We start from the raw sequence: 24,290 nt of genomic DNA, 5'->3' as shown, positions 1-24,290 counted from the left end.
AATAGAAAGCAAGTTTGTAGGTGCTTTTGAAAGCTACAATGAATCACAGCAACAATGAAAATTTTATTTTACCCATAATACCCTCATTTAAGTAATTATAAATAGCCACAACAGTTTTACATTACAATTTACCAAACACCTTCATATTGATTTTTGTACTCACAGCACTTTTGAAAATATAGTTTACCAAACACTCAACTGCTTTACTTCACAGTTGACTTTACTTCACAGCTGCTTTACTTCACAGCTGTTTTTTCTCACAGCAATCTCAAACTAAGCCTAAGTACTACTTATCTATGACCTTAAAATAATATTTTAACTTCCATATTTTTTATGAAAATTCCAACACCTCAAATTAAATTTCGGAAAATCAAAATAATTTTAAATGCTTGTCCAACTTTGGAAATCCATTTCATTTTCTTCTAAACTTTGATCAACACATCCTAACCTAATTTTGATTCGTGACTACGAGCACTATCCAACCATGGTCCCACTTTGATCATTTGGCCTCGAAAAAGTATGATAATTACCCAAAAAATAAAGAGGGTATTTTCTCATTTTCACCAAAAATTCAAATACTACTAATTTAAATTTAGGAAATTTTCCCAAGGCATCACACCAAGATATATATATATATATATATATATTCCATTAAGGGAAATGATCCCTCATGGGCCCATTCTATATTGTATTTCAACGATCCAAGCCGTTTATCTTTTACATTTCTATTCAAAAATCATTTATGCAAAAAATCAAATAAATTGAAAATCATTAAGACATCTAATTTTGATAAATAAATTAATGAATGTAATGTTTTTGATAAACACATAAAATGATGACCATTTAGTCAAACGGTTAAATGGTTTATAATTTATCTAACTTTTTACAAGATTAATTCTTAAATTAAGACTTAAAATATAGACAATTTCGATCATCGAATTATAATGTGAAATGGACCCCACAGGAAATCCCTTATTTACCATATATATATACATGCCCCTTCTCTCTGCAAGACGTCAACGAACGAATGTATTTTATGATTATTTTTTTTTCACATTTTGATATTATTTTTGTCAGAGTTTATTACTTTATGGTATAAATCGTCAATTGACACATTCCACAAATTTAAGCATTGAGTATATCAAACCATCCAGCCCTTATACATATGAAATGGATAACCATGCAGCCCTTATACAATCATATGTGTTATACCAGAGATACTGAAGACCTTACTAATAGCTACATTTTTTTTTCCAGGCAGGGTTGGTATATATAGCTACATTTTTTTCCCAGGCAGGGTTTGGTACAGTTCATCAATTTGAACCTGCAAAATATTGAGTTGTCATTCAGTTGCTTCACAGGAGAGAGAGAGAGAGAGAGAGAGAGAGAGAGAGAGAGAGAGAGAGAGAGAGAGAGAGAGAGAGAGAGAGAGAGAGAGAGAGGATGTCAATTTATGTTACCTGGTAATACTTGAGCAATTGGTTTCTTTTCTTTTTCAACGTTGCAGTGACCAAGTCCCTTTCCATGTCGAAAGGGCGAGGATCGACAATGATTCCTTTGATAAATTCAAAGCCTCTCAGCTGGTAATTGAAACCAAACAAAAGGAAACTAATGATCATCCCATGCCAATTAATTAAGTACAACACAAATTAAAACTTCAAAGAATTAATTAATATCGATCCAAGCTAGATATTGATTAATTAATTACCTTGTTTCTCTCAGCTGTAACCTTAAGTTCGGCCATGATGTGATTCTTTAACTGATCAAGAGAACAAAGATCAGAAAAGGAACCCATGTGACCATTTAAATAAGCCCACTTCTTGGTGGTCTCTTCTTCTGGTACCACCACTGCAACAAGCATCGACTTGAAGCTGTTCCCGTAGACCCAGATCTTGGATCAAAATGAAATCAAGCAGCACCAAACAGTACATAGATAAGCTATGGGAACATGTGTGTATCGATCTTAAGAATTAACCAAGTTATATATATACATATATATAGAGAGAGAGAGAGAGAGAGAGAGAGAGAGAGAGAGAGAGAGATAAGATATATGCTCACATCTTCAATAACAGGAGCAATGCCAAAGACATTTTCCAAGTACTCAAGTGCAACATACTCTCCTTGGGAGAGTTTAATAAGATTCTTTTTCCTATCAATTATCTTGACGATTCCATTTGGAAGTATTTCCCCTATGTCCCCTGAAATGGTTATATATATACTTGTCAGGATGAATCTGAATCAATGATTATGTGGATCATTTCTCAAATGTATAGTCTCAAATGAATATATAGTAAGGTTTTTTCATGACACGTTATTTTATAGGACTGGTTAAATTGACAGCCTTGACAACATAACATATCAAACTGTCTTCTAATAGAAAGTTTCAATATATTTAAGTATAAATATGTTGATCGAACCTGTATGGAACCAGCCATCTTTGAAGGCTTCTCTTGTCAACTCAGGACTTTTGTGGTAGCCAGCAAAAACAGTCTTCCCTCTCAAACAAATCTCACCACAAGGAGGATTCCCAAGTGGATTGTAGCCCATTTCTGGAACCTCCTCCAGGCGCATCTCATTGTATACCGATACAGCACCAACAGCACCAATCATGCACATTTCATCAGGGAACCCAAGTGTAGTGGGCCCAATAGTTTCTGTCAACCCTGGAACAACCACAATATAATATGTATATAATATATGTGACCAGTAATTTGAATCCTATATATGAATTTATGGCCTCTACTTATATATGATCTAAATTAAAAACATTGACTGCTAAAACAAAGTTGTTTACCATAGCCTTGGAGTACAAAAGCACAGCAAGTAACCCTCAAGAATTCTTCAATCTCAGAGCTCAAGGGTGCACCTCCAGATATTATAAGTCGAATTCGACCGCCCAACCTTGATTTCACCTTTAAAAATAAATGAAAAAGAAGGTAAGACTTGTAATTTTGTAAGCTTGATTGATATACATTGTCGGGTCATTCCCGAAACAGCTTATGATTTTGAGGAGAAAGATGCAACCTTCCTGAAGGCTAATAGATCTGCTATTGGTGATGCATGTTTATTTTTGTACCCCATATTCATCCAAGCAAGTTTGCTGTATAACCATACAAGGGTGTTAGCTTAGCTTCATATTCAAATTGAAGAGTTTGGAAATTAATGAAAGGAATACTTACTATCTGTAAAGAAGGTCAAAAATCTTCCTCCTTCTGGGATTGAGCTCTTGCACTGCTTTCTTTATACCTGAAATACAAATGAGTTTGAATTGGTAGGTCCATCTCAAATCAATAAAACTATATAATATATTTAGTTTTAAATTTTAATTATGCAGGGAGATGAAAAGCAAAATTTCTCATGCCTTCATGTATTTTTTCGAAAACTCGAGGTACCCCAGCAAGAAGTGTTGGCTTTAGCTCCGCCATATCATCCTTCAATGCATTAAGATCCTTCAAATAAAGCAACAATGCAATTATATTTAACAGGTGGATGAAATAAAGAGTTTTGAGTGAAGTGAAACATCGACAGGGGAATTTAGAGCTCCATCCTCCATGATATCATTTGGATTCTAGGACAGTTTGAGACGTATATGAAGGATTCAATTTATAACCTTCAAAGTTCAAACCAGATATGAAAAGTTTTGGTAGGCTGGTAGCATACCCCATGAAAGTAGCCAACAGAAGCACCAGAGCGGAAAAAATACTCCTCAATCACGCGGTCCAGAATATGAGCCAAGGGAAGGAAAGATAGATACACATCATCCGTTGTCATCTACACAAAGTCATAAATTAATGCACTTTGTCACATATTTAAACTATACTGTTAGCACCAGTCATATTCAAGGGTTAAAAAAGTGTTCAAATGACATACAAACTCCTACTATAAAATTTTCCAGAAAGCAATCTACACAGCCTTTAGAAGATCATACTTCACACTTACTTTGTCTTCAAATTGTTCCATAAAGAGATCGATCCCTCTCACACCATATGCAATATTTTCATGTGTTATGACTACACCTTTAGGATCTCCACTGGTACCACTTGTGTACATAATTGTGCAGATATTATCAGACTGCGGCGGATGAATCTCTGACGGTTGTTGTTTACCCTGAAAACAAAAAACTCCACTCGCAACAGGGAAAAAAAAAAAAGTACAAGGAATGCAGACACATCTTACAAGTACAATTTACAGTGAAGAAATTTGGGATTCTTAAGGATTTAATACCATGCCATTTTCAAGCAAAGAAACGTAAAATCTATTCGAATTAAACATCAAAGCAGTATTCCTCATCTCAAGAACTTGTATCTTTAGATATAGTTGTTATGCAGGTTCCTTATATTAAACATAAAAGAAACTAACCATTTCCATGAACTCATTCCATGAGTATGGTTTTATCCCAATCTGCACTGCTTTATCCTTCTCTTCCCCTGTCAAGGCAGTGAAGCAGACCATAACTGCAACCACAACCAAGCTCAGTACAAGGCCTTCTAGCAGACAGCTGCAGGGAACATAAATAATTACTAGTCATCGTTTTCACCTTTTAGTCGTTCAGGAGTCCTAGAATCGGGATTCAATAGCTACAAATCAAGCAAAGTAATTGTATCCAATCAGAAACTGAGCATGTTGGAATATATGATTTGATTACAATGCAGGTTGAGATATTCATAGTTCTCACTTCTTTCACTTTCTTATCTTGGATAAAAACAACATCAACCTCTGCATGATCTATAATAAAATTTACGGCTCCTGGCCCTGCATGAAGACAGCCCCTAAGGGAAGTTCGATTAAATTGCTTGGCATCAATGAACCACTTGAAATATGAAATGAAAAGGATACATCCGATAATTTTAAGATTAAAAAGTTACTGAAATCAGAATTTCAACCTTATCCTAAGTTTATGGCAAATCAACACCAGCCTATGGCAAGCAATGAACAGAAAGGTAAGAAGGCTATTATCAATTCAAGACTGTCAGGCTATATACTCTCAACCAATGTGTGTGTGTGTGAGAGAGAGAGAGAGAGAGAGACAGAGAGAGAGAATCTGAAAGCAGGAACTCTTCTCAAAAGAATGTTTACCAAGGGTATCGTAGAGAGGCACACAAATCAAACTGTGAGCATTGCAAGCCTACACAAAATTTAAACAAGTTGTTCATCACATTGTTGATCATATATTGTTTACATATAAAAGAATCCTAGTAATGAAAACAGAAAAGAAAAATTTAACAAATGCAAAATGAGAGTGAAAAGAATGTCCAAACAATACCTCCATTGCCAAAATCCATTGAGGGCAATTTGAACCATAAATTCCAATCCGGGAGCCCTATTACAAGATTATCAACAAAGCCATACAGAGAAATTAATAGACCAGTTGCAGTTGCCTAAATCTACAACTATTATGCAGTGCTCAAATCACAAGCCTCTCACAATCACTCATGCATGCTTACTGGTTCAACACCGGATGCTCGTAATGCAGAACCAGCTTGCAGAACTTCCTCATAAGCCTCCTTGTATGTTTTCCAAATGTAAGGCCCAAACTAAAGAGCATAGTATGTACTAGTCAAAACTCAATTGCCAAATCAACTGAAGTAATCACAAATTATAGCACTACTGCATCCCTTAATATACTTCACCTTCCCATCAACAATTTTACGCCAACCAAGCATCTGATTTCCAGGATACCTCTGAGCAGATTGACTGTGCATCAAATTTTGTGATTGTCAAAAGAAATTTTGTAAAAGGACATACTTTTATTGAAAACATGTAGCATAGACACTTTAAATGTGTAACACAAGCAGTGCATACATTCAAGTAAATCTGATAGTTGTTATTATAAAACTGTGGAGCTCATCAGGCACACATATACTGAACAAAAAATCAATTCACATAGATACTGAATTACCTAAAAAGGTCCCAAGATGAAGTTATTTGACGATCAAGTGGAGGATAACCATCTTTGGAGAGTAAATTACGGAACACTGGACCAACAGAAGGATTTCCATCCTCGCCTTTCCTTCCTTCCTCAACTTGAGCTGAGAAAATCTTCATTCTTTTTGGTTTTGAAAGCTGGACAATTAGGATATATCATCAACAGTCATGTGTGAACTTATATTGTTTGTGAAAACTAAGTAAGCCCACAAGGTCTGACAAAATGTATGAAGATTGAAGCACCTCTATAGTGTCATACTCAGCACTTAATGTAAAGCAAACCCAAAGTCAATACTATTGTCAACCCACCACTACATATTGGTCAGAAATTTCAGCGTTTATGCAAGCTAGCCCTCCGAAATTTTGAGCAAACCTTTTGAGTTTGACGCCATGAATAAAAGGAAGGTTCAGAAGAAGCCCAATGGAAGAGGGTAATTAAGACACATAAAAGAAGGTTTGACTTCTATACCAACATGACGCCACCAAAACAACCATTCATAAAATAAGGTTTGACCTCAATACAAACAAAGTCAAACCATATTTGACATAAAACCTCTTAAACCCATTACTACAAATACAATTCACAGCTACGTATAAATATTTGTGAAGCATATACACACGCGCCTACACGTATATAGCTAGGCACTTATTATTACTCTATGTACGTGTATGATCAAAACCCACATATATATATATATATATATATGCATATATACACATAGTTTTTGTGAGTGTAATAGAGATATTAGACAATTATCAAACTCTGAAACTTAAGCTGTAAGGGGATGAGACGACAGCGTATATCAAATAACACACTCCTAGAAAACTTATAGGTGTAGTTCCAGTACGTAGTTCCGTAAAAATGTATAGATGTAGCTTTTACAACTAAGACTCTGATACTATGTAAGAAATACTCTTAATAACGTATATCGAATTAGCAAGAAATTAAATGAGGAATCGGAACTTACAGAGAGGAGTTTGGAAGTGAGTTGATGCAATGGTATTGGTGGTGCAGCTTCAGGTAGTCTCCAAGAAGTAAACTGAAATTCATATTTATGAGAGAAAGATGAGGGATAGAAGACATGCAGGTTGTGTTAATTGGTTGGTTGGAATTATAGGTGGGGAAGGATAGGCCATTTAAGTTCATTAATTATGACATTTTATTTTTCATTTTTACTGGAAGAAAACTGAAGTGAAACCTCATTACCCATGTGCACCATCGAGAAATAGAATTGACAAGTGATGACATTTGCTTTTTTGGTATAAACACATTCTCCCCAACACATACATATCAGTCCAAATGAATTTATGAATGAGGTTGCAACAATTTCTGTAACGTCTTTTGCTTATTCCAATAATAACCAACCAGCTACTCTCTGCCACTCAGTGACTCTGTCATTACAGGTCTGGATTACCAACCTCTGTGTCCTGCCATTAAAGCGATTGAACTCCTCCCGTGGTGGTGGTTGTACTTAACAAAGAGAGAGCATTATGCATATTAATTATGCGGTGAATCAATCAATGTACGTAGTTGACGAGTACGTAGTTAGGTTATGGAAAATCCTACAATGCAAATTAACACCGTTACACTACATGTTATATGTTGATGCAAATTCTCGTAAGGTAGATGCAACAACTTAGATAAGCTGATCTGGCTGATCAGGTGCTTTGCCGGATGATGACGTGGATGTTGATTGAGATCTTCCTGTAGACAAACACAAGATCAAAGGAGATGGACCGGTGTGGTACCAGCCAAACACGCTCCGATGATGAAGTCAGTGATGTGTGTTTGATGGTGTTTGAATGGAAGTGAGGAAGAACATGTGATGAACTTGGGAGAATGGGAAGAACAAGGCAAATGTTCTGGGTTTATTCTCAGCAAGTCCAAGTGTGTTTTTGGTAAGCCAAAGTTTGTGCAAGTGTTTGCTTTGTGATGGCTGGGTGGATGGGGATTCTGGCTTTGTGCATATAAGTTGGTTTATATAGACAAGGGAAGGTGTGGAGAGTAAGTTACCTGCATGTGATTGAGTGGCTGAGAGAGATCCACGCGTTCGGTCATAACTAGTAGCATGCAAAGCTACTCACCTCCTTTGCATTCAATGCTGCATTTAATGCAAGGATGGAAGATCAGGTGGAATGCCCCAATAGTCATGGCTGTGAGCTGGAATGTCTTATCTGTCAGAGAGTCACGTCAGGTGCACTTGAGTATGGCGGTTCGTCCCAACGTGATCTTCTTTAGGATGGCGGTGGGAGGCCGAGCCGATCCGAACATATGTCCTCACGTGTAGACGTGAAACCCATGTGTGATCGGATCGGATTTAGACAAGTCGGCCAAGCCGATCAGGTGGGTAGTGCAGTGATCCCCTCAAGTGAAATCCGGCCGCAACTAGGTTTTGAGATGACGATCACCAAAGCCGAGCCGATCCGAACTGGGAATGGAATGGACTGAGTTGATGTGGTGATGTGGAGATCCACGTCTGATCGTGATCGATCATTGGTCCGGGCCGAGCCGAACCAATGGTTGAGATGATCAGGTGGTGACAAGATTGTCGAAGCACGTCTGATCGTGATCGGTCATTGGTCCGGGCCGAGCCGAACCAATGGTTGAGATGATCAGGTGCTGACAAGATTGTCGAAGCACGTCTGATCGTGATCGGTCATTGGGCCGGGCCGAGCCGAACCAATGGTTGAGATGATCAGGTGCTGACAAGATTGTCGAAGCACGTCTGATCGTGATCGGTCATTGGTCCGGGCCGAGCCGAACCAATGGTTGAGATGATCAGGTGCTGACAAGATTGTCGAAGCACGTCTGATCGTGATCGGTCATTGGTCCGGGCCGAGCCGAACCAATGGTTGAGATGATCAGGTGCTGACAAGATTGTCGAAGCACGTCTGATCGTGATCGGTCATTGGTCCGGGCCGAGCCGAACCAATGGTTGAGATGATCAGGTGCTGACAAGATTGTCGAAGCACGTCTGATCGTGATCGGTCATTGGTCCGGGCCGAGCCGAACCAATGGTTGAGATGTGACTGGAGAAAGATGATCTCCAGATCTGAGCCGAACTGATGGTGTTCGAAAAAGATAATCTCTCGAATTCCTGGTGGATCTCAATGTCGGTTCGGATCGGACATGGGTAACCCGGAGGTAAGAGCCGATCTCAGATGTACATGTTATTGGCATTTGCTGAGCTAAGATGATGACACAGATGGCTGGGTCTGACCAAGTTGACCATCAAAGAGTCTGAGCAAAAATGGGACTTGGTGTGCCACGTGTTGGTCTGTGATTGGCCATTGAATCCATGTGGATTTATCCACAAACAGGAGTCCCCCAACTTCCGGTCCGAGCAGACTTGTGATGGATTGGAAGTTGAAAAAAGTGATGACCTGTAAGAAGTGACATTCGGCCTGACTTGGCCATTATGATAAAATGCAATGATAACTCTCAATTTATTTTCGGATCAGTCTGATGAGCATGACGAAAATAAGAAGAAACTATAAATCCCTGATGATCTCAGATGGGTTTGATGTGTCCATTGAGATATTAGGAATTTTGTTTTTGAGAAAAATATTCAAACTTACTTTCAGATCGGCTCGGTATGCACGATAAAAGTTTTGAGCTTGAAAATATTTTTCTTTTTGGAAATATCCTGTCGAACGTTAGGACTGTAGAAAGTCACTTCGGCTCGGCCAGGGATTTTTATAGACCTTTGAGTCTTTTCCTGTTGGGCGCCGGGACTGTAGCCAGTCGCTCCGGCTTGGACCAGGTGTTTTTAGAGACCTTTGAGTCTTTTCCTGTTGGGCGCCGGGACTGTGGCCAGTCGCACCGGCTTGGACCAGGTGTTTTTAGAGACCTTTGAGTCTTTTCCTGTTGGGCGCCGGGACTGTGGCCAGTCGCTCCGGCTTGGACCAGGTGTTTTTAGAGACCTTTGAGTCTTTTCCTGTTGGGCGCCGGGACTGTGGCCAGTCGCACCGGCTTGGACCAGGTGTTTATAGCTTCAAAATCTGAGAATCAATGTGGATCTAGATGTGTTCATCTATATTTGTCGAAAGAAGATCGGATCGGATAGTCCCCGATCTTGATCAAGTCAGAGGAAATGTTCAGAACACCATTGTAGAACCAGGCGAACACTTCAGTATTTGTGCGTAGGTATGCAAGTGCGTTTGAGCACTGAGCCGAGCTGATCTGAGTCTTGAGCCGATCCGAACAGGTTGGTCCGATTTCTCCTCGAAAAAACCGGGACTTCTTCCCAATCCCTAACAGGAAGAGGCCGAACCGATCAGGCGGATCATGCAGTAGTCCTTTCAAGTGAAATCCGGCCGTGACTAGGATTTGAAATGATGATCACCAAAGCCGAGCCGAGCCGAGCTGGGATAACTAAGAAAAGATGAACACTCAATTCTTAGAAGATTCTCAGATCGGGTCGGATTGGATGTGGGGTATCCGCCGGGATGATCCGACCCGATCTGAAGGGCCAGAGGCGAAGTCGAAGGTCTCAGCCCTCAACCAAATGAGCATCTCTGGTTTCAACGGTGTTGGTGGTCCTCCTTGGGTCAGTGATCTTCACCCTTGGGGCTCCGGTCAGGAATCGATTAATCTTGCCAGCTCGGGCGAGAGTCTCTATTGCGTCGCGAAGAGAGTAGCAGTTGTTCGTGACGTGACCATGGTTGGGCCGAGCCGATCCCGTGTAGGTTGTCTGCCGGTCTGGGTGCTGGAAGAGGAAGGTTCGGGCTCTTCTTCCGGGATTACGTTCGGCTGCGGACCAAGTCTACTCTTGGTTGGAGTTCTTTGTTCGGCCGATCTGGTCCGTATTGGGTTTCCGAGTGGAGTCCCCAGTCTGGTTCGGATCGGCGATCTCGGTTCCTCGCTCGGATCATCATGGTAACTTCCGGGAGGTGAAGTAGAGCCTCTGACATAGGCCTGGCGTTTTTGTTGGATGATCTGCCGAGCATCTAAGAACTCGAGCTGATCAATCAAGGGCATACTCTCGAAGCCAGGGAATGAGCAATCGATGTTCCGTCGGCAAGGGTGATTGTCGATGTCAGCCTGAGTGACTTGTGGGGGACGAGCTGGAGAAAGAACCTCGGGATCAGCTCGGGTCATTCTCGTGTTATTGCCGATCCGAACACTCATCCCTTGCTGAGCTCGGAGGCGTTACAGTTCGGCGGTCTGTTCTGCCTGTTTGGTAAAAAGCTCATTGTTCTGCCTAAGAAGTTCGTTCTCAGCAGAAAGTTGTTCTTGATTTACCCTTCTCAAGAGCCTATTGGTAGCTCTGAGATCGGCTGGGTCATTGCTGATCCCAGCTCTTCCAGAGGGATTGGCCCTTCTCGTCTTTTCAGGTGTCTCAGGCTGATGTTGTTCATCATTCTGGGATCCTCCTGAGGAAGAGCTACTGTCGCGAAAGATGGTAGTCATGATGACTCTGTGTGAAGGAAGAGCTTAGCACTTGTGGTGATGAACACAACGGCTGAAGTCGATCTTCCCATAGACGGCGCCAATCTGTTGATGCAAATTCTCGTAAGGTAGATGCAACAACTTAGATAAGCTGATCTGGCTGATCAGGTGCTTTGCCGGATGATGACGTGGATGTTGATTGAGATCTTCCTGTAGACAAACACAAGATCAAAGGAGATGGACCGGTGTGGTACCAGCCAAACACGCTCCGATGATGAAGTCAGTGATGTGTGTTTGATGGTGTTTGAATGGAAGTGAGGAAGAACATGTGATGAACTTGGGAGAATGGGAAGAACAAGGCAAATGTTCTGGGTTTATTCTCAGCAAGTCCAAGTGTGTTTTTGGTAAGCCAAAGTTTGTGCAAGTGTTTGCTTTGTGATGGCTGGGTGGATGGGGATTCTGGCTTTGTGCATATAAGTTGGTTTATATAGACAAGGGAAGGTGTGGAGAGTAAGTTACCTGCATGTGATTGAGTGGCTGAGAGAGATCCACGCGTTCGGTCATAACTAGTAGCATGCAAAGCTACTCACCTCCTTTGCATTCAATGCTGCATTGAATGCAAGGATGGAAGATCAGGTGGAATGCCCCAATAGTCATGGCTGTGAGCTGGAATGTCTTATCTGTCAGAGAGTCACGTCAGGTGCACTTGAGTATGGCGGTTCGTCCCAACGTGATCTTCTTTAGGATGGCGGTGGGAGGCCGAGCCGATCCGAACATATGTCCTCACGTGTAGACGTGAAACCCATGTGTGATCGGATCGGATTTAGACAAGTCGGCCAAGCCGATCAGGTGGGTAGTGCAGTGATCCCCTCAAGTGAAATCCGGCCGCAACTAGGTTTTGAGATGACGATCACCAAAGCTGAGCCGATCCGAACTGGGAATGGAATGGACTGAGTTGATGTGGTGATGTGGAGATCCACGTCTGATCGTGATCGATCATTGGTCCGGGCCGAGCCGAACCAATGGTTGAGATGATCAGGTGGTGACAAGATTGTCGAAGCACGTCTGATCGTGATCGGTCATTGGTCCGGGCCGAGCCGAACCAATGGTTGAGATGATCAGGTGCTGACAAGATTGTCGAAGCACGTCTGATCGTGATCGGTCATTGGGCCGGGCCGAGCCGAACCAATGGTTGAGATGATCAGGTGCTGACAAGATTGTCGAAGCACGTCTGATCGTGATCGGTCATTGGTCCGGGCCGAGCCGAACCAATGGTTGAGATGATCAGGTGCTGACAAGATTGTCGAAGCACGTCTGATCGTGATCGGTCATTGGTCCGGGCCGAGCCGAACCAATGGTTGAGATGATCAGGTGCTGACAAGATTGTCGAAGCACGTCTGATCGTGATCGGTCATTGGTCCGGGCCGAGCCGAACCAATGGTTGAGATGATCAGGTGCTGACAAGATTGTCGAAGCACGTCTGATCGTGATCGGTCATTGGTCCGGGCCGAGCCGAGCCGAACCAATGGTTGAGATGATCAGGTGCTGACAAGATTGTCGAAGCACGTCTGATCGTGATCGGTCATTGGTCCGGGCCGAGCCGAACCAATGGTTGAGATGTGACTGGAGAAAGATGATCTCCAGATCTGAGCCGAACTGATGGTGTTCGAAAAAGATAATCTCTCGAATTCCTGGTGGATCTCAATGTCGGTTCGGATCGGACATGGGTAACCCGGAGGTAAGAGCCGATCTCAGATGTACATGTTATTGGCATTTGCTGAGCTAAGATGATGACACAGATGGCTGGGTCTGACCAAGTTGACCATCAAAGAGTCTGAGCAAAAATGGGACTTGGTGTGCCACGTGTTGGTCTGTGATTGGCCATTGAATCCATGTGGATTTATCCACAAACATTATACGAATTTTTTTTGACCTATTGGATATTGATCTGTTCAATTCTCTACTGCTAAGGTATGGATTATTCAACTTTATAAGTAAAGAATATATTTCTTTAGCAGAGTGTCGGTATCGCATACAAAACATCTAATGTCGACCATTGGATGTTGATAGTTTAACTTTCTTTTATTAGGGTATAGATTCTTTGATATGACAACCGTATAGCATACAAACACACTTAACAGTAAAGAATTCATATTTAATAATAAAAATAAAGTTTTCTTTATTAAGTGTTTGTATTATATGGTCCTAGGTTAGATATGTGCCCTCCGATCATTGCTTATATATGTCCCATCCATCATCCATCATGCATCATCCATATATAATGAGAAGTCATTCCCAAAGATTCTAATCGGACGGTCCCTCTCTTTTCACAGAAACAGGCCAAGATAGCTGGAAATTGTCACCATCTTTGGCATGTATATATGGTCAGACCTCACCTAGTGTTGCTTAAGAATTTAATGACACAGTTCACATCTACTTTATTTTAGCTTTTAAGTGCCTTCAGGCTTCTCTGTATATGCATTGCAATTTTTGTCTTGTTAGACAATCACGATTCTACTGAAATGATTTCACAAACTATTTATTTATAATTGAAAAATCACGAATTCATCCACTCATGTAAATTGTTTACAATATATGATCAAAAAAAAAATGTAAATTGTTTACAATATATGATCAACTATTCAAAACATGTTTCATAATCCAAATATTAATTGAAACTATAGACCCGTTACATGTCTTAAGTAAAGAAATGGATCATTTGTTGTACTTGCTATTACTTATTTTAATTTTAGTCATATATCATAAATTTAAGGGTTTTTTTATTTTCAAGGCCAAATTGCAGCTCCACCTGATATAATAACCTGACCCATTTGCTCTTTTTAGTTTCAATATTTAATTTGTTAGATTAAACAAGGGTCAATTACAAAAAAAATCAATAAATATTTTCAATATCACAAATTAATTAATAAACTTTTTCAAAATATCATGATAGTTACTATTGATCAAAATAAAATTAAGAGAAACTATGTAAATTAACAAACGGACAAAAAACAAATAGCAATTTATGGATCCTGTCACTATGTTGATATGTTGCTGACTTCAGCAATATCCAATTTGTTAAAATTACATATAAATCAATAACAACCGCATACTATTTTTTAATTGATAACTGTCACATAGTTACCGTTTTTAAAGGATAATCTTTAAATTGGTGTCTAAAAAATAAACGACTTGAGTTATAATATTACGTTGTATAGTGAACCCAAAATAATGATTAACGTCGTGCTATCTAACTAACTGATTAGTTAGAGCGCTACTACAACTAAATATAGCTGCGATCATTAATCCTTGAACCATACTTGTTCAAGTGCATATATGACCTCTTTACAATTTTTTCTTCATCATGACTGACAAGTGACAAGTGACAATTCATGAATGTATCCTTGAAATGGAAATATTGTCTCACCAATCTGTCAAAAATGAAAATTAAGGAACACAATTTTAAACATGAAGAGATGGATATATTCTACCCTTCCCTTGTGGTCCTTGTTGTCAAAGGAGTTACTCAACCTAACCAACCCCTCTACCGTGCTATAAATGAATGCAAGTGATTGCTGAATTTAATTTATACTGGAGATGCAGATGGGCTGCCTACCTTAAGTTTCGGCCTATCTGTGGGTCTCCATGTTTATGTCTCCTTCTCGGTCCACTTTTAAGCTTGGCCACTCCCAACTTCAAATACAAAAATATACTAGGGCATACGTAAGAAGATCAAAATATACGTACGTAGTTTTTAGCCGACCAGATTTCGGCATCAACATGCAGTGTGTCAATGTCCATACTTAAATGCTATATTTTTTCATGATTCCAGTTTTATTGTTAGTTAACTTGTTTCATGATTTCGCGGTGGTTGTTGGCTGTTGTGAGGGGTGAGAGTACTTGGTCTTTGGAAGCTCCGGCCATGATTGCTTAGAATCGAAGGTGCTGAAAAAAGAAAGAGAAGGGAAGGCGTGGGGCTGCTGGGTAGGGATAGCTAGGTTTAGGCTGTTTAGCTGAAATTAAAATTACATTTAATTCCGATTAAAAAAAACATTTAATCCTAACTATTGAAATTAAGTGACTACATCCAATGGCTTAAAATTTGTGTCTCGCCTCTTTTTAATGGTGTCATGGATCTGCCCTCAACTTGTTTAGTTGATATTGGTAAGAACCATTGGAAAATGTCTTTAATGTCTTTAATGACGACTTTTCTATTACTAATAATCATCTAGACAAGTAGACAACACTTTATTTTCATTATTATTGAGGACTTGAGCTAGAGACTTTTACCAACACTGCCATCTCCACTGACGAATAGGAAACTTGACGCTCATTATTTTCCCAATAGAAATCTGTTTGTATTTTTGTAATAACATCATTAGTGACGAACAATACACTATACCGATGGATATCCGTGGTTAATGGGGCTTTTTTAGTAGTGGATCTTCCATTACAACTAATAGCACAACATATTAATTGACCTTTTTACTATATCTACCAGACACTTGAGCAAATTTGGCAACAAGATAAGCACTAGTACTTGTTCTTTCCTATTTACCTCTCGGATAGTGATGGCCTAAATATACAAAGTAATTAACTTTTAACCGAAGATCAAGACCAAAAACAAAAACAAAAAGCCACTGGCAAAAGCACCAGATTCGGTCCACATGCAAACAAAGTAACTATAACCGAAGACCCATTAAAACTCCACCAAATTCAGAAAAATTATATTGGGTTTACATATATACATCTCCTCTTTACAACCATATAAAGATCACTTAAATTAGATCTCTACAACTCCAGATAATTGGCTCCAAAGTAGGGTACCTGAAACTATCCGATTTTTCAAATTTTTTTCCCGAGGTCCGATTGGACAATTTCGGGTACCCTACTTTTGGGCCAATTATCTAGAGTTGTTGATGTCCGATTTGAGTGATCTTTATATAGTTGTAAAGAAGAGATGCATAGCTTTAAACCAAATATAAGTTTGCTAAATTTGGTGAAGTTTTGATGGGTCCAATGTCGGGCCAAAGTTGAGATAAAACATGGTCCTTAATTGACACAAAATAAAAGTATGTGTCCTTCATTAACATGAATCAAAATTAATGTCCTTAAATGAAACAACCATCAAAGTATGTGTCATGTTTGTAAATTTTTCCCTCCTTGATATTTCGAAAAGTAATTGGTTGGACATAGAGCATTCAAATGCTCACTGTCACTGCATTGCATTCAATTACGCCTAGCTAATTGTTGGTACTTTTTAACTACAGCTTTTATATACCTCATAAAAATTATAAAAATCTTAAATCTTAAACTCATAAATTTTCTAAAGCACTAAAACATACTCATATATATTCAAATAATCCTTCATAACCCAAAAATCGCCATTAATGTAACTACATTCGTTTGTGTCACTGCATTAACTACAACAACAGTGACACTCTAGCGAAAAAAAAAAAAAAAAAGGGGGCGCAAACGACCATTTTGGTGCGTGTATTTTGGTGGTTATTTTAATTTTGTTCATGTTGTTTCAATCAAGTCCTCGTAGTTTCGAAATTGTTTCAATCATATCCAAAATTAGACTTTCATCATGTTTTTAAATGGTAGAACCGTTATGGTAAGGTATAAATGTCTCAATCAAAAGCCGACGGCACTACAAGAAAAATTATTTTCGGCGACGAACCCAAATTCGTCGCACAAGGTTTCTTTGGGCGAAAAATGTCTTATTTCATGACCTAAAATCGTAAGGGTTTGGGCGACGATATATTTCGTTGCTCCAAGTTACTTTGGGCGACAAACTACTAGATTTGTCTCCCAAGGAATCTTTAGGCGACAAACTAATTCAATAACACCAAAGCCCTGTCAAAAGTCCAGGGGCCCTGATGAAGCACCATATTTTTGGTAGAGCAAATGCAAAGGTCAAAAGAAATAAGCTTAATTTGTCCCAGATCCTTGGCATGCACCACTCCAAGGGTATCCCACAGCTTCACCATTGTATTCTTGAAAGCTTTTCGATTAAAATATTTCCGAGTCATAACCTGTGCCACTAGACTAAGCTTAAGGATCTCACTGTTTTCTTCCACCGCCACCTTCCCAACCAGGACTTCATCGACTTCCTCCTCAGTGAGCACCAGAGTTTTGGAAAAGCTAGTTTAAAATTCTTCCATGATGTCGTGTTTGTGCAGAGAGACCGCTGCCTGTTACTTTCCGATACCTGTACCTTAGCCGCCAAGGTGCAAAAACGAGAGACCTAGCTGCCAAGGACACGTAATGAAAACCCTAGCTGTCAAGGTTGAAGAAACCTAGCAGGAGTGTTAGGGCGAAAAACTTTCACTTTTAGGGGAAAGAAAACTAGATCCGCAGGTTTGTGGTTTCTAAGAAATATTGAATCAATCATTAACACATGTATCATAAACTACTATATCTATGATAAAACTATATGATATGCATGAGTATATAATATGCATTGCTGATAGGTATGAAAACAAAATTTGAACTATATATAATAAATTATTATGCATAAGTAGCAAAAAAAATTATGCATAAGTATGAAATTAAAACATTAGTATTTTAAGTGAAACTTTAGGAATGTAAACACATCGGATAGCAACCCCCTTCACATATTAATTATAATAACACACATTCTTCTTTAATAGTTTTAGAAAATAATAACACCCATTCACTAACCCATTCAATAAACACCCAGCCCATAAAACTCATACAATAAACACACCCAACCCATTAACCCATTCAACCAGACTTACCCACTAGAGAGGAATGAGAGAGAGAGAGAGAGAGAGAGAGAGAGAGAGGTGCTGAGTAGTTGAAGGAATGAAGAAGAAAGTGTTTTTGTAGCTGTCGAATTGAAGCAGACATACCAGAACCTCTGTAAGCGGGCAAGGCAACTCATTGTCAAGAACAAAAACAGAGAGATTGTGAGGGCTGAATCTCTTTCTAGCCCAACATACCAAATTTGGGTTTACTTTGTAAATTGGGAAGAAATTTTGCCAACATTCACCGATAGCTTGCCCAAAATCGTCGATGACTCAATGGAATTGCTGATAGCTTGCCGATATATCTTATCAGTGCCAGCCTTGAAGGGGGGCACGGAGTGCGACCGCCTAGGGCCCACAAATTTTTATATTATGTATATATTAATATATATATTAAAAAAATTAAATAGTTGTTGGGTCTATATCACTACTACAAAAAAGCTCATATATATCACTATATTAATATCAGTTTTAAAGGTATTCGATATAATATGGTTTTTAATATCGCTTAAAAGTTTTTTTTTTCAAAAACTGATATATAAACTATTTTACATATCATTAAGATTTTGGATGTGATATATTATGTTGGACAAATTTATTAATCCAGCTTTAAAAGTGATATCTATGCAAATAAATGATGCAAAAATTTAAGAAGGGCAAAAATGCGGTACTGTTCACCACTTAAAAAAATTTTGACAACCCGAGTTTACACATACTTACACTCACACACCCACACTCACATCCAAACTGAACCAGACCCAGACCAACACTCACACCCTAACTCATCATCTTCTTCATCGATCTCCGACGAAGATATATGGATTGAGCTCGAAGGTTAAGCTATATAGCTAGCTGTTTTCCAATCCACCCAGCCTTAAAGACGTTGAGAGTAAAGGCTTGCAGATCGAGATCAATGGGTTGAGCGCGCGCGAAGGCTTGTAGAGTGCGAATGCGACAGAGAGACAGAGAGAAGTCTGAGAAGTTGCGAAGAAAGAAAGAGAGAAGAGAGCTCGATCTAGACGACGTCGCGAGATCGAGATCGACCCAGGAAGCCTTCCCGATACCACCACCCAGCCTTCTCGATTTCAGGTATTTGATGAGATTGTTTTGTTATTTTTTCTTTTTAATTTGAAGTTTAGATTTCGGATTTAGGGTTCTAATATCTGCAGGTTGTTTGAACATGGGTGTTTGTTATTTGGGTGTTTCTGGAATTTGGGTGTTTTGTAGTTTGTTTGAACTCAGGTTTGTTTGAATTTGGGTGCTAGAATTCTTTGTATTTACTTGAAATATGGAACATTATGCAGTAAACATTCATTTTGGGTATGTGTTATGAATTTGGCTCTACCAGGGTTTTGTTCCTCTCACCGAGAATTTGGCTCTACCTGATTTTGACATTTTGGGCTGCTCATGGATCTCTGTTTGGTTTATTTGAAGTTTCTGGTATTCTGAAGTCTGAATCATGTTCCTCAGTGATGATATTAATATGGGTTACCTGTAATTTCAGATAGTCTGTTTTATATGCATTCATTTGATGCTTCTCTTTTATTCCTCTCTTTTTATTGGCAAAAAAAAAAATTCATAATAGGTTAATCATCATCTTGTATGTTCTTCTTAATTGGCTTAAAAGTAGGAATTTGCCTATTCAAATTGCTATATAGTGATGCATTATAGAAAACTAGTATGCACTGTTGTTTTCTAGTTTATTGTTATACAGGGGCCAGTGATGCTGCTAATGTTGTTTCTTAGTTTATCCATGTGATTGAATTGGTTATAAGTTAAGGCTGCAATTTTGTATTGTTGTTAATCTCACAGGTTTTTCCTTATGGGTCAGTTCCATTGAAAACATATCTTCGTGATGGAGATATTGATTTGACGGCATTTGGCAGTGCAAACATTGAGGATGCCTATGTAACTGATGTTCATGTTGTTCTGAAGGGAGAGGAGAATAATGAAGCTACTCCGTATCATGTGAAGGATGTCCATTTAATTGATGCTGAGGTTCTTCCCACCTTGATACCATATTTTTTTTGGGAACCTTCAATTGAAAACATTTGCAATTCCAGGATTAGATTTGGAGTGTTGCTTGCATGTAGGTATCACTATACAATTTAATCTCTGGCATTTTTCTTTTCTTTTGCATCACTATACAATAGTTTTCTTACATTCTGTTTCTTTTCTTTTGTGCTTTCTTGATTCCTAGAATACATCAGCTTTTTCTATTTTTGTGGCAATGTGTATTTGGGAGGATTTTGAGATTGATTTTTTTTACTCGTTGCAATTTTTTGCAGACTTACTGTGACCTTTTCCATAGTGTAGAATAAAGTAGTTATATTAGGAAGCCGGTCCGCAAATGAAGTTATTTTGCTAAATGTTTTCAATTTTCTTTGGAGCTTTTTTTCTTTCAAACTTTGTCTTGACTGGTTATGTTAGTTTATCTTGATGTCTCTCTTAAAAACAAAGTTTAAGATGAAAATATATTGCACACTGTCTTTGTACAAAGTCTTTTGCACATAAGGTTATAATTTGTATGAGCTCCACAGTCAATTCTCACTCAGTATACTATGACTTATCTGTTTCACTGAAGTTGTAAAGTTTTTATAAAAGGTTGTTTGATATGTAGTTAGTATAATCATGTACTTTGCGCGTGGGGTTGGAATTATCAGATATTGTCATGACCTCTCTTTATGTTTCATGGATTTTAATACTTTTGTTATGTTACTCCTTTATTATATTTGGATATAATTCTTTCTTTAAAGGGCTGCAATAGCTATCTCTAGCTGATCAAATTTAATATAATGCTCTTACTTGGACATGTTTGTTGCAGCACCATTCATTAAACACAAAGATGATGTTCATTTTGGGAAATATGAGAGTGCTCCATTGGTGTAAATGTAATTTTGATAAACTCATAGAGCACCGTAGCTTCTGTTTGCAGAAGAGAGGTGCAAGGAAACAGAGGCAAGAGGTCGGAAGCTCGAGCAAAAGGTAATGTTTTAAATATATATAAAGACATCAATTAATTGGATGTCTATGATTGTATCAAATGTTGTGCATTCCACTCTCTTTGTTTGTTAGATAATTACTATTTTATAGTGGGTTTAGCTCAAGGGGAAGCACCACAGGGGTTATGTGGATAACATAAACAAGAAAATAGTAGAAACTGAACTAGATGGATTGCTATTGGAAGATGTCATAATTGCTACATACAACGAGGGGGATCTACGTACTTCCACCTTTTGACAATAATGCAGCACATGTATGCTATCAGTGAGATGAGTTCTCATTCATCACTTTGAATTGTTTGAGTTGATAATATTTTGAGGTGTGTGGGAAAATGCATCTTAGTTTGAAATTAAGGTTGAATTCAATATTAGTGAAGCTATAACTAGTTGAATGTTAATGCAGCTATTGATAAAATCTACTTGATTCTACATTGGGCATATACTGTTTATTTATTCTATGTTTTGCCTCTATATGGCACTAAAATGCTTTAATCATTCATGTTTTATAGTCATGTCCCATTTGCTTTTTTAATCATTCATATTTTCTGCATGTACGATAATATATATACTAAGGCTACTATATAAAATGATGGTAATTCTCATAACAACTCCTCCCTTTATCTGATGGGAATGTATATGTGCAGTAATTAAGTATGAAATTTTATCACAAAAACATACATTTTGTTAGTTGTTTGAGTTGGGGATCAAGGTTGTAAACGGACAAGTGTAATCTTGGTAAGCATTTAGGGCAAATTAGTTTCATCCTAATGTTAAATCTTCCTCATTTTCAAATTTTTAGAGCAAATTTTATGATTCTCTCAATCTGAATTATAGTACTTGCTGGTTTAATTACCATAAGAAAATTATAAGCTAGGAAGATCAACTTTGTTTCTTTGGATATGAAAGAGCACACTAGATGGTTAACATCAACTTTTTGAGGTTTAAATATCAAGAATGTAATACAGGAGTGCCATTCCAATCATGGCTTTGTCTGTCATCCAGAAACCTACCTACTGCATTCTTATAAGATGCTTAAAAAGTGCCATAAGGATGGAGCAAGTATACTAAGGGTTTTATACTTGGTGGCAGCATGTATATATGCATTTAGTGTCAGGATCTATCAGTAAGCCTGAAACCAAGGGGATAATACTTGCTGCTATTAGGAGCATTTATTTTCAATGGTCTATTTGAGTTTACTCTTTTAACATGAATTGCTAGTTTGTATCGTTGTCTCTAGAATGCTATGTGTAAGTTCTACTGTGTGCCTTTTGTTTAATTGAGTTGTAGTCTTACAGTGTTTTGGCTGAAAAAAAAAAAAAAAAATCTTATTCATTGGAAAATGTTATCAATAAAGCAGTCAAGTATCGAATTGAAGGATACACTTAAGGACTCTGCAAAATATGCATACAGAGCTTGAGACCTGTACTTTAGTTGATTTTTAATGGGATGATAATTGGCAGGAAATTGATGAAAATTGATATGCATGGCTATTGTTTCATTTTTTTTGGGATGATAATTTGGTAGTTGATAATTGAGATGGCTGCTAGTTGTTTGATTTATTATTGGACTGATAATTGGGATGAAATTGTCATTGATAATTGAGATTGCTGCTATTCAATTTTTATTAGGATGAAAATTGCCAGGAAATTGGGGTGATAATTGAGATGGCTGAATAGTGTAATTCAAGGTTTGCTCTCAATAATCAATTAAATATGATGTTTTCCAGGAGTATTTTATTTTGAATTATTTGTATTGCCCATTGGCTAAAATGAATTTTGGGTACTCACAGGAAGTCGAAGATGAGATTATTCCTTTAAAGGGAAAGGAGAAAAAAGGTATTCCTTAATTAGTCCAGTTTTACCGTTGAATTAGATCTCTCTGTATTACGTACATATTATTATTTTCTTTTTATTTTTCTTTGTAGGTTGGATGGTGCTGTTTTAGATCTAGTTGCAGATGATAATGTGGGCATGAAGAGAGAGAAATCTGTTTATCATTGGGATTAGGTACTTTTAACTGTATTATTATTTTCTTATTATTTGTTTAAACTATTTTTCTCTTAACCTCACTAAACTGATGGATGGCAGAGGAGGAAAAAGTACATAAAGTTGAATAATGGAGATCGTGTGACTGCCAATGGCAAGGTAATTTTTTTATTGCCTATTTTGACATCCATAATTAATTGTACTTGTGCCTTTTTTTTTTTGTTGACAATTTGACGCAGTAAGTTGTATGAGAAAATTTTGGATCTTGATGGGTATGGGGCTATTGAGTTAAAATTGTTAGGTTGCTGGAAATGTTCTGGCAGAACTTAGAAGGTCAATAAGTCTAGATCCATGTCGAGTTTTCTTAGTGCATTTAAAGGTGTGTGGGTTTTCTTAAAAATTAGGGAGTGCAGCCTACTCATATTTGGTTGTTAATATGAAAGCAGCAGACGTTGAACATAGTCTTGTGTTTGTTCTTAAATTTGTCATGACTGTAGAATTTGCTTAATGTATGCATTCAACTTGTACTAAGTTATCTTTTGTTTGCTACTAATCAAACTTAACCATTCTACTGTCTAATTAATTCCTCTAACCTTTGAAAAATTGCCTAGCAATTTATACCATAATGCATATACACCAAAAAATAATGCAATTTTCCTTTGTGTTTTCAGTGGAGCAATTCGAGGATCAAGCAATGTAGTTACACCCAAGACCAAATTGATGATGTTCCAGTTGAATGGGGTGACTTTGTTAACTCGACTTATCTGTAGGCTTTGGTATAATGTGGTGATGACTGCTGGGTATGCCATTTTGTGGATATTCTACAACTTAGCTAATTCAATTAATTAATGTCATGCCCATATTTTGTAAAGGGAATGGGGAATTTACAAAATGCATATATGCCTAAGTGCCTAAGTGCCTAACAGTTTTTGTTATATATACTTGAAGGAAGGGGTAGTTTTAAGTGATGCCTAGCATAGCTTAGATATACTTGAAGGAAGGGGTTAGAGATGATGAGGTCTCCCCCTAATTTTTGTTATATGTAGACAATTTTTGGGTCCTTTGAAATATATGACAACTGATGAAATGGAATGGATTGTTGAAATACATGAAATGGATTGTTGTTTAGCTGTTAACCAAATAAATATGCACTGGATGGTTCAATGGTGTTAACCAATTATATCAGTTTTCTGAAAATAAATCCGATATCAAA

The 24,290-nt window shown here is 38.1% G+C and overlaps 1 protein-coding gene and 1 long non-coding RNA gene across 10 annotated transcripts; one reads left to right on the top strand and one right to left on the bottom strand.

Moving 5' to 3' along the window:
* Positions 1 to 1,139: 1,139 nt before the first annotated feature.
* Positions 1,140 to 6,996, bottom strand: LOC147286378 (long chain acyl-CoA synthetase 1-like). Of its 3 annotated transcripts, none has more exons than XM_086239350.1 (20): positions 6,894 to 6,996; positions 5,900 to 6,063; positions 5,631 to 5,694; positions 5,445 to 5,534; positions 5,264 to 5,320; positions 5,077 to 5,125; positions 4,676 to 4,752; positions 4,538 to 4,577; positions 4,360 to 4,454; positions 3,940 to 4,107; positions 3,661 to 3,771; positions 3,362 to 3,449; positions 3,180 to 3,246; positions 3,025 to 3,100; positions 2,795 to 2,912; positions 2,418 to 2,663; positions 2,059 to 2,198; positions 1,709 to 1,891; positions 1,461 to 1,580; positions 1,140 to 1,324 (listed from the first exon to the last, which is right to left on the bottom strand). In XM_086239350.1, the coding sequence occupies exons 2-20, from the start codon at positions 6,043 to 6,045 to the stop codon at positions 1,277 to 1,279; spliced, it is 1,983 nt and encodes a 660-aa protein (XP_086095476.1). In that variant the 5' UTR covers positions 6,046 to 6,063; positions 6,894 to 6,996; the 3' UTR covers positions 1,140 to 1,276. The 3 variants fall into 3 exon arrangements, with proteins under 3 accessions (XP_086095476.1, XP_086095477.1, XP_086095478.1); XM_086239351.1 differs by lacking the exon at positions 6,894 to 6,996 and adding an exon at positions 6,169 to 6,304; XM_086239352.1 differs by lacking the exon at positions 6,894 to 6,996 and adding an exon at positions 6,235 to 6,294.
* Positions 6,997 to 18,792: 11,796 nt separating this feature from the next.
* Positions 18,793 to 23,947, top strand: LOC147286377 (uncharacterized). 7 transcript variants are annotated; one of them, XR_015121837.1, is made up of 8 exons: positions 18,793 to 19,179; positions 20,026 to 20,088; positions 20,915 to 21,075; positions 22,721 to 22,779; positions 22,882 to 22,927; positions 23,017 to 23,098; positions 23,180 to 23,236; positions 23,749 to 23,947. It is a non-coding gene; the product is annotated as an uncharacterized LOC147286377 (long non-coding RNA). The 7 variants fall into 7 exon arrangements; XR_015121836.1 differs by having other exon boundaries at positions 20,026 to 20,179; XR_015121834.1 differs by having other exon boundaries at positions 19,922 to 20,179.
* The last annotated feature ends 343 nt before the right edge of the window (positions 23,948 to 24,290 follow it).

Source organism: Dryas octopetala, chromosome 4, assembly GCF_963921425.1.
Source record: "Dryas octopetala chromosome 4, drDryOcto1.1, whole genome shotgun sequence".
Classification (NCBI taxonomy): Eukaryota; Viridiplantae; Streptophyta; class Magnoliopsida; order Rosales; family Rosaceae; genus Dryas; species Dryas octopetala.
The sequence above is the reverse complement of the archived record's forward strand: the minus strand, read 5'-3'. Positions and strand labels throughout refer to the sequence as shown.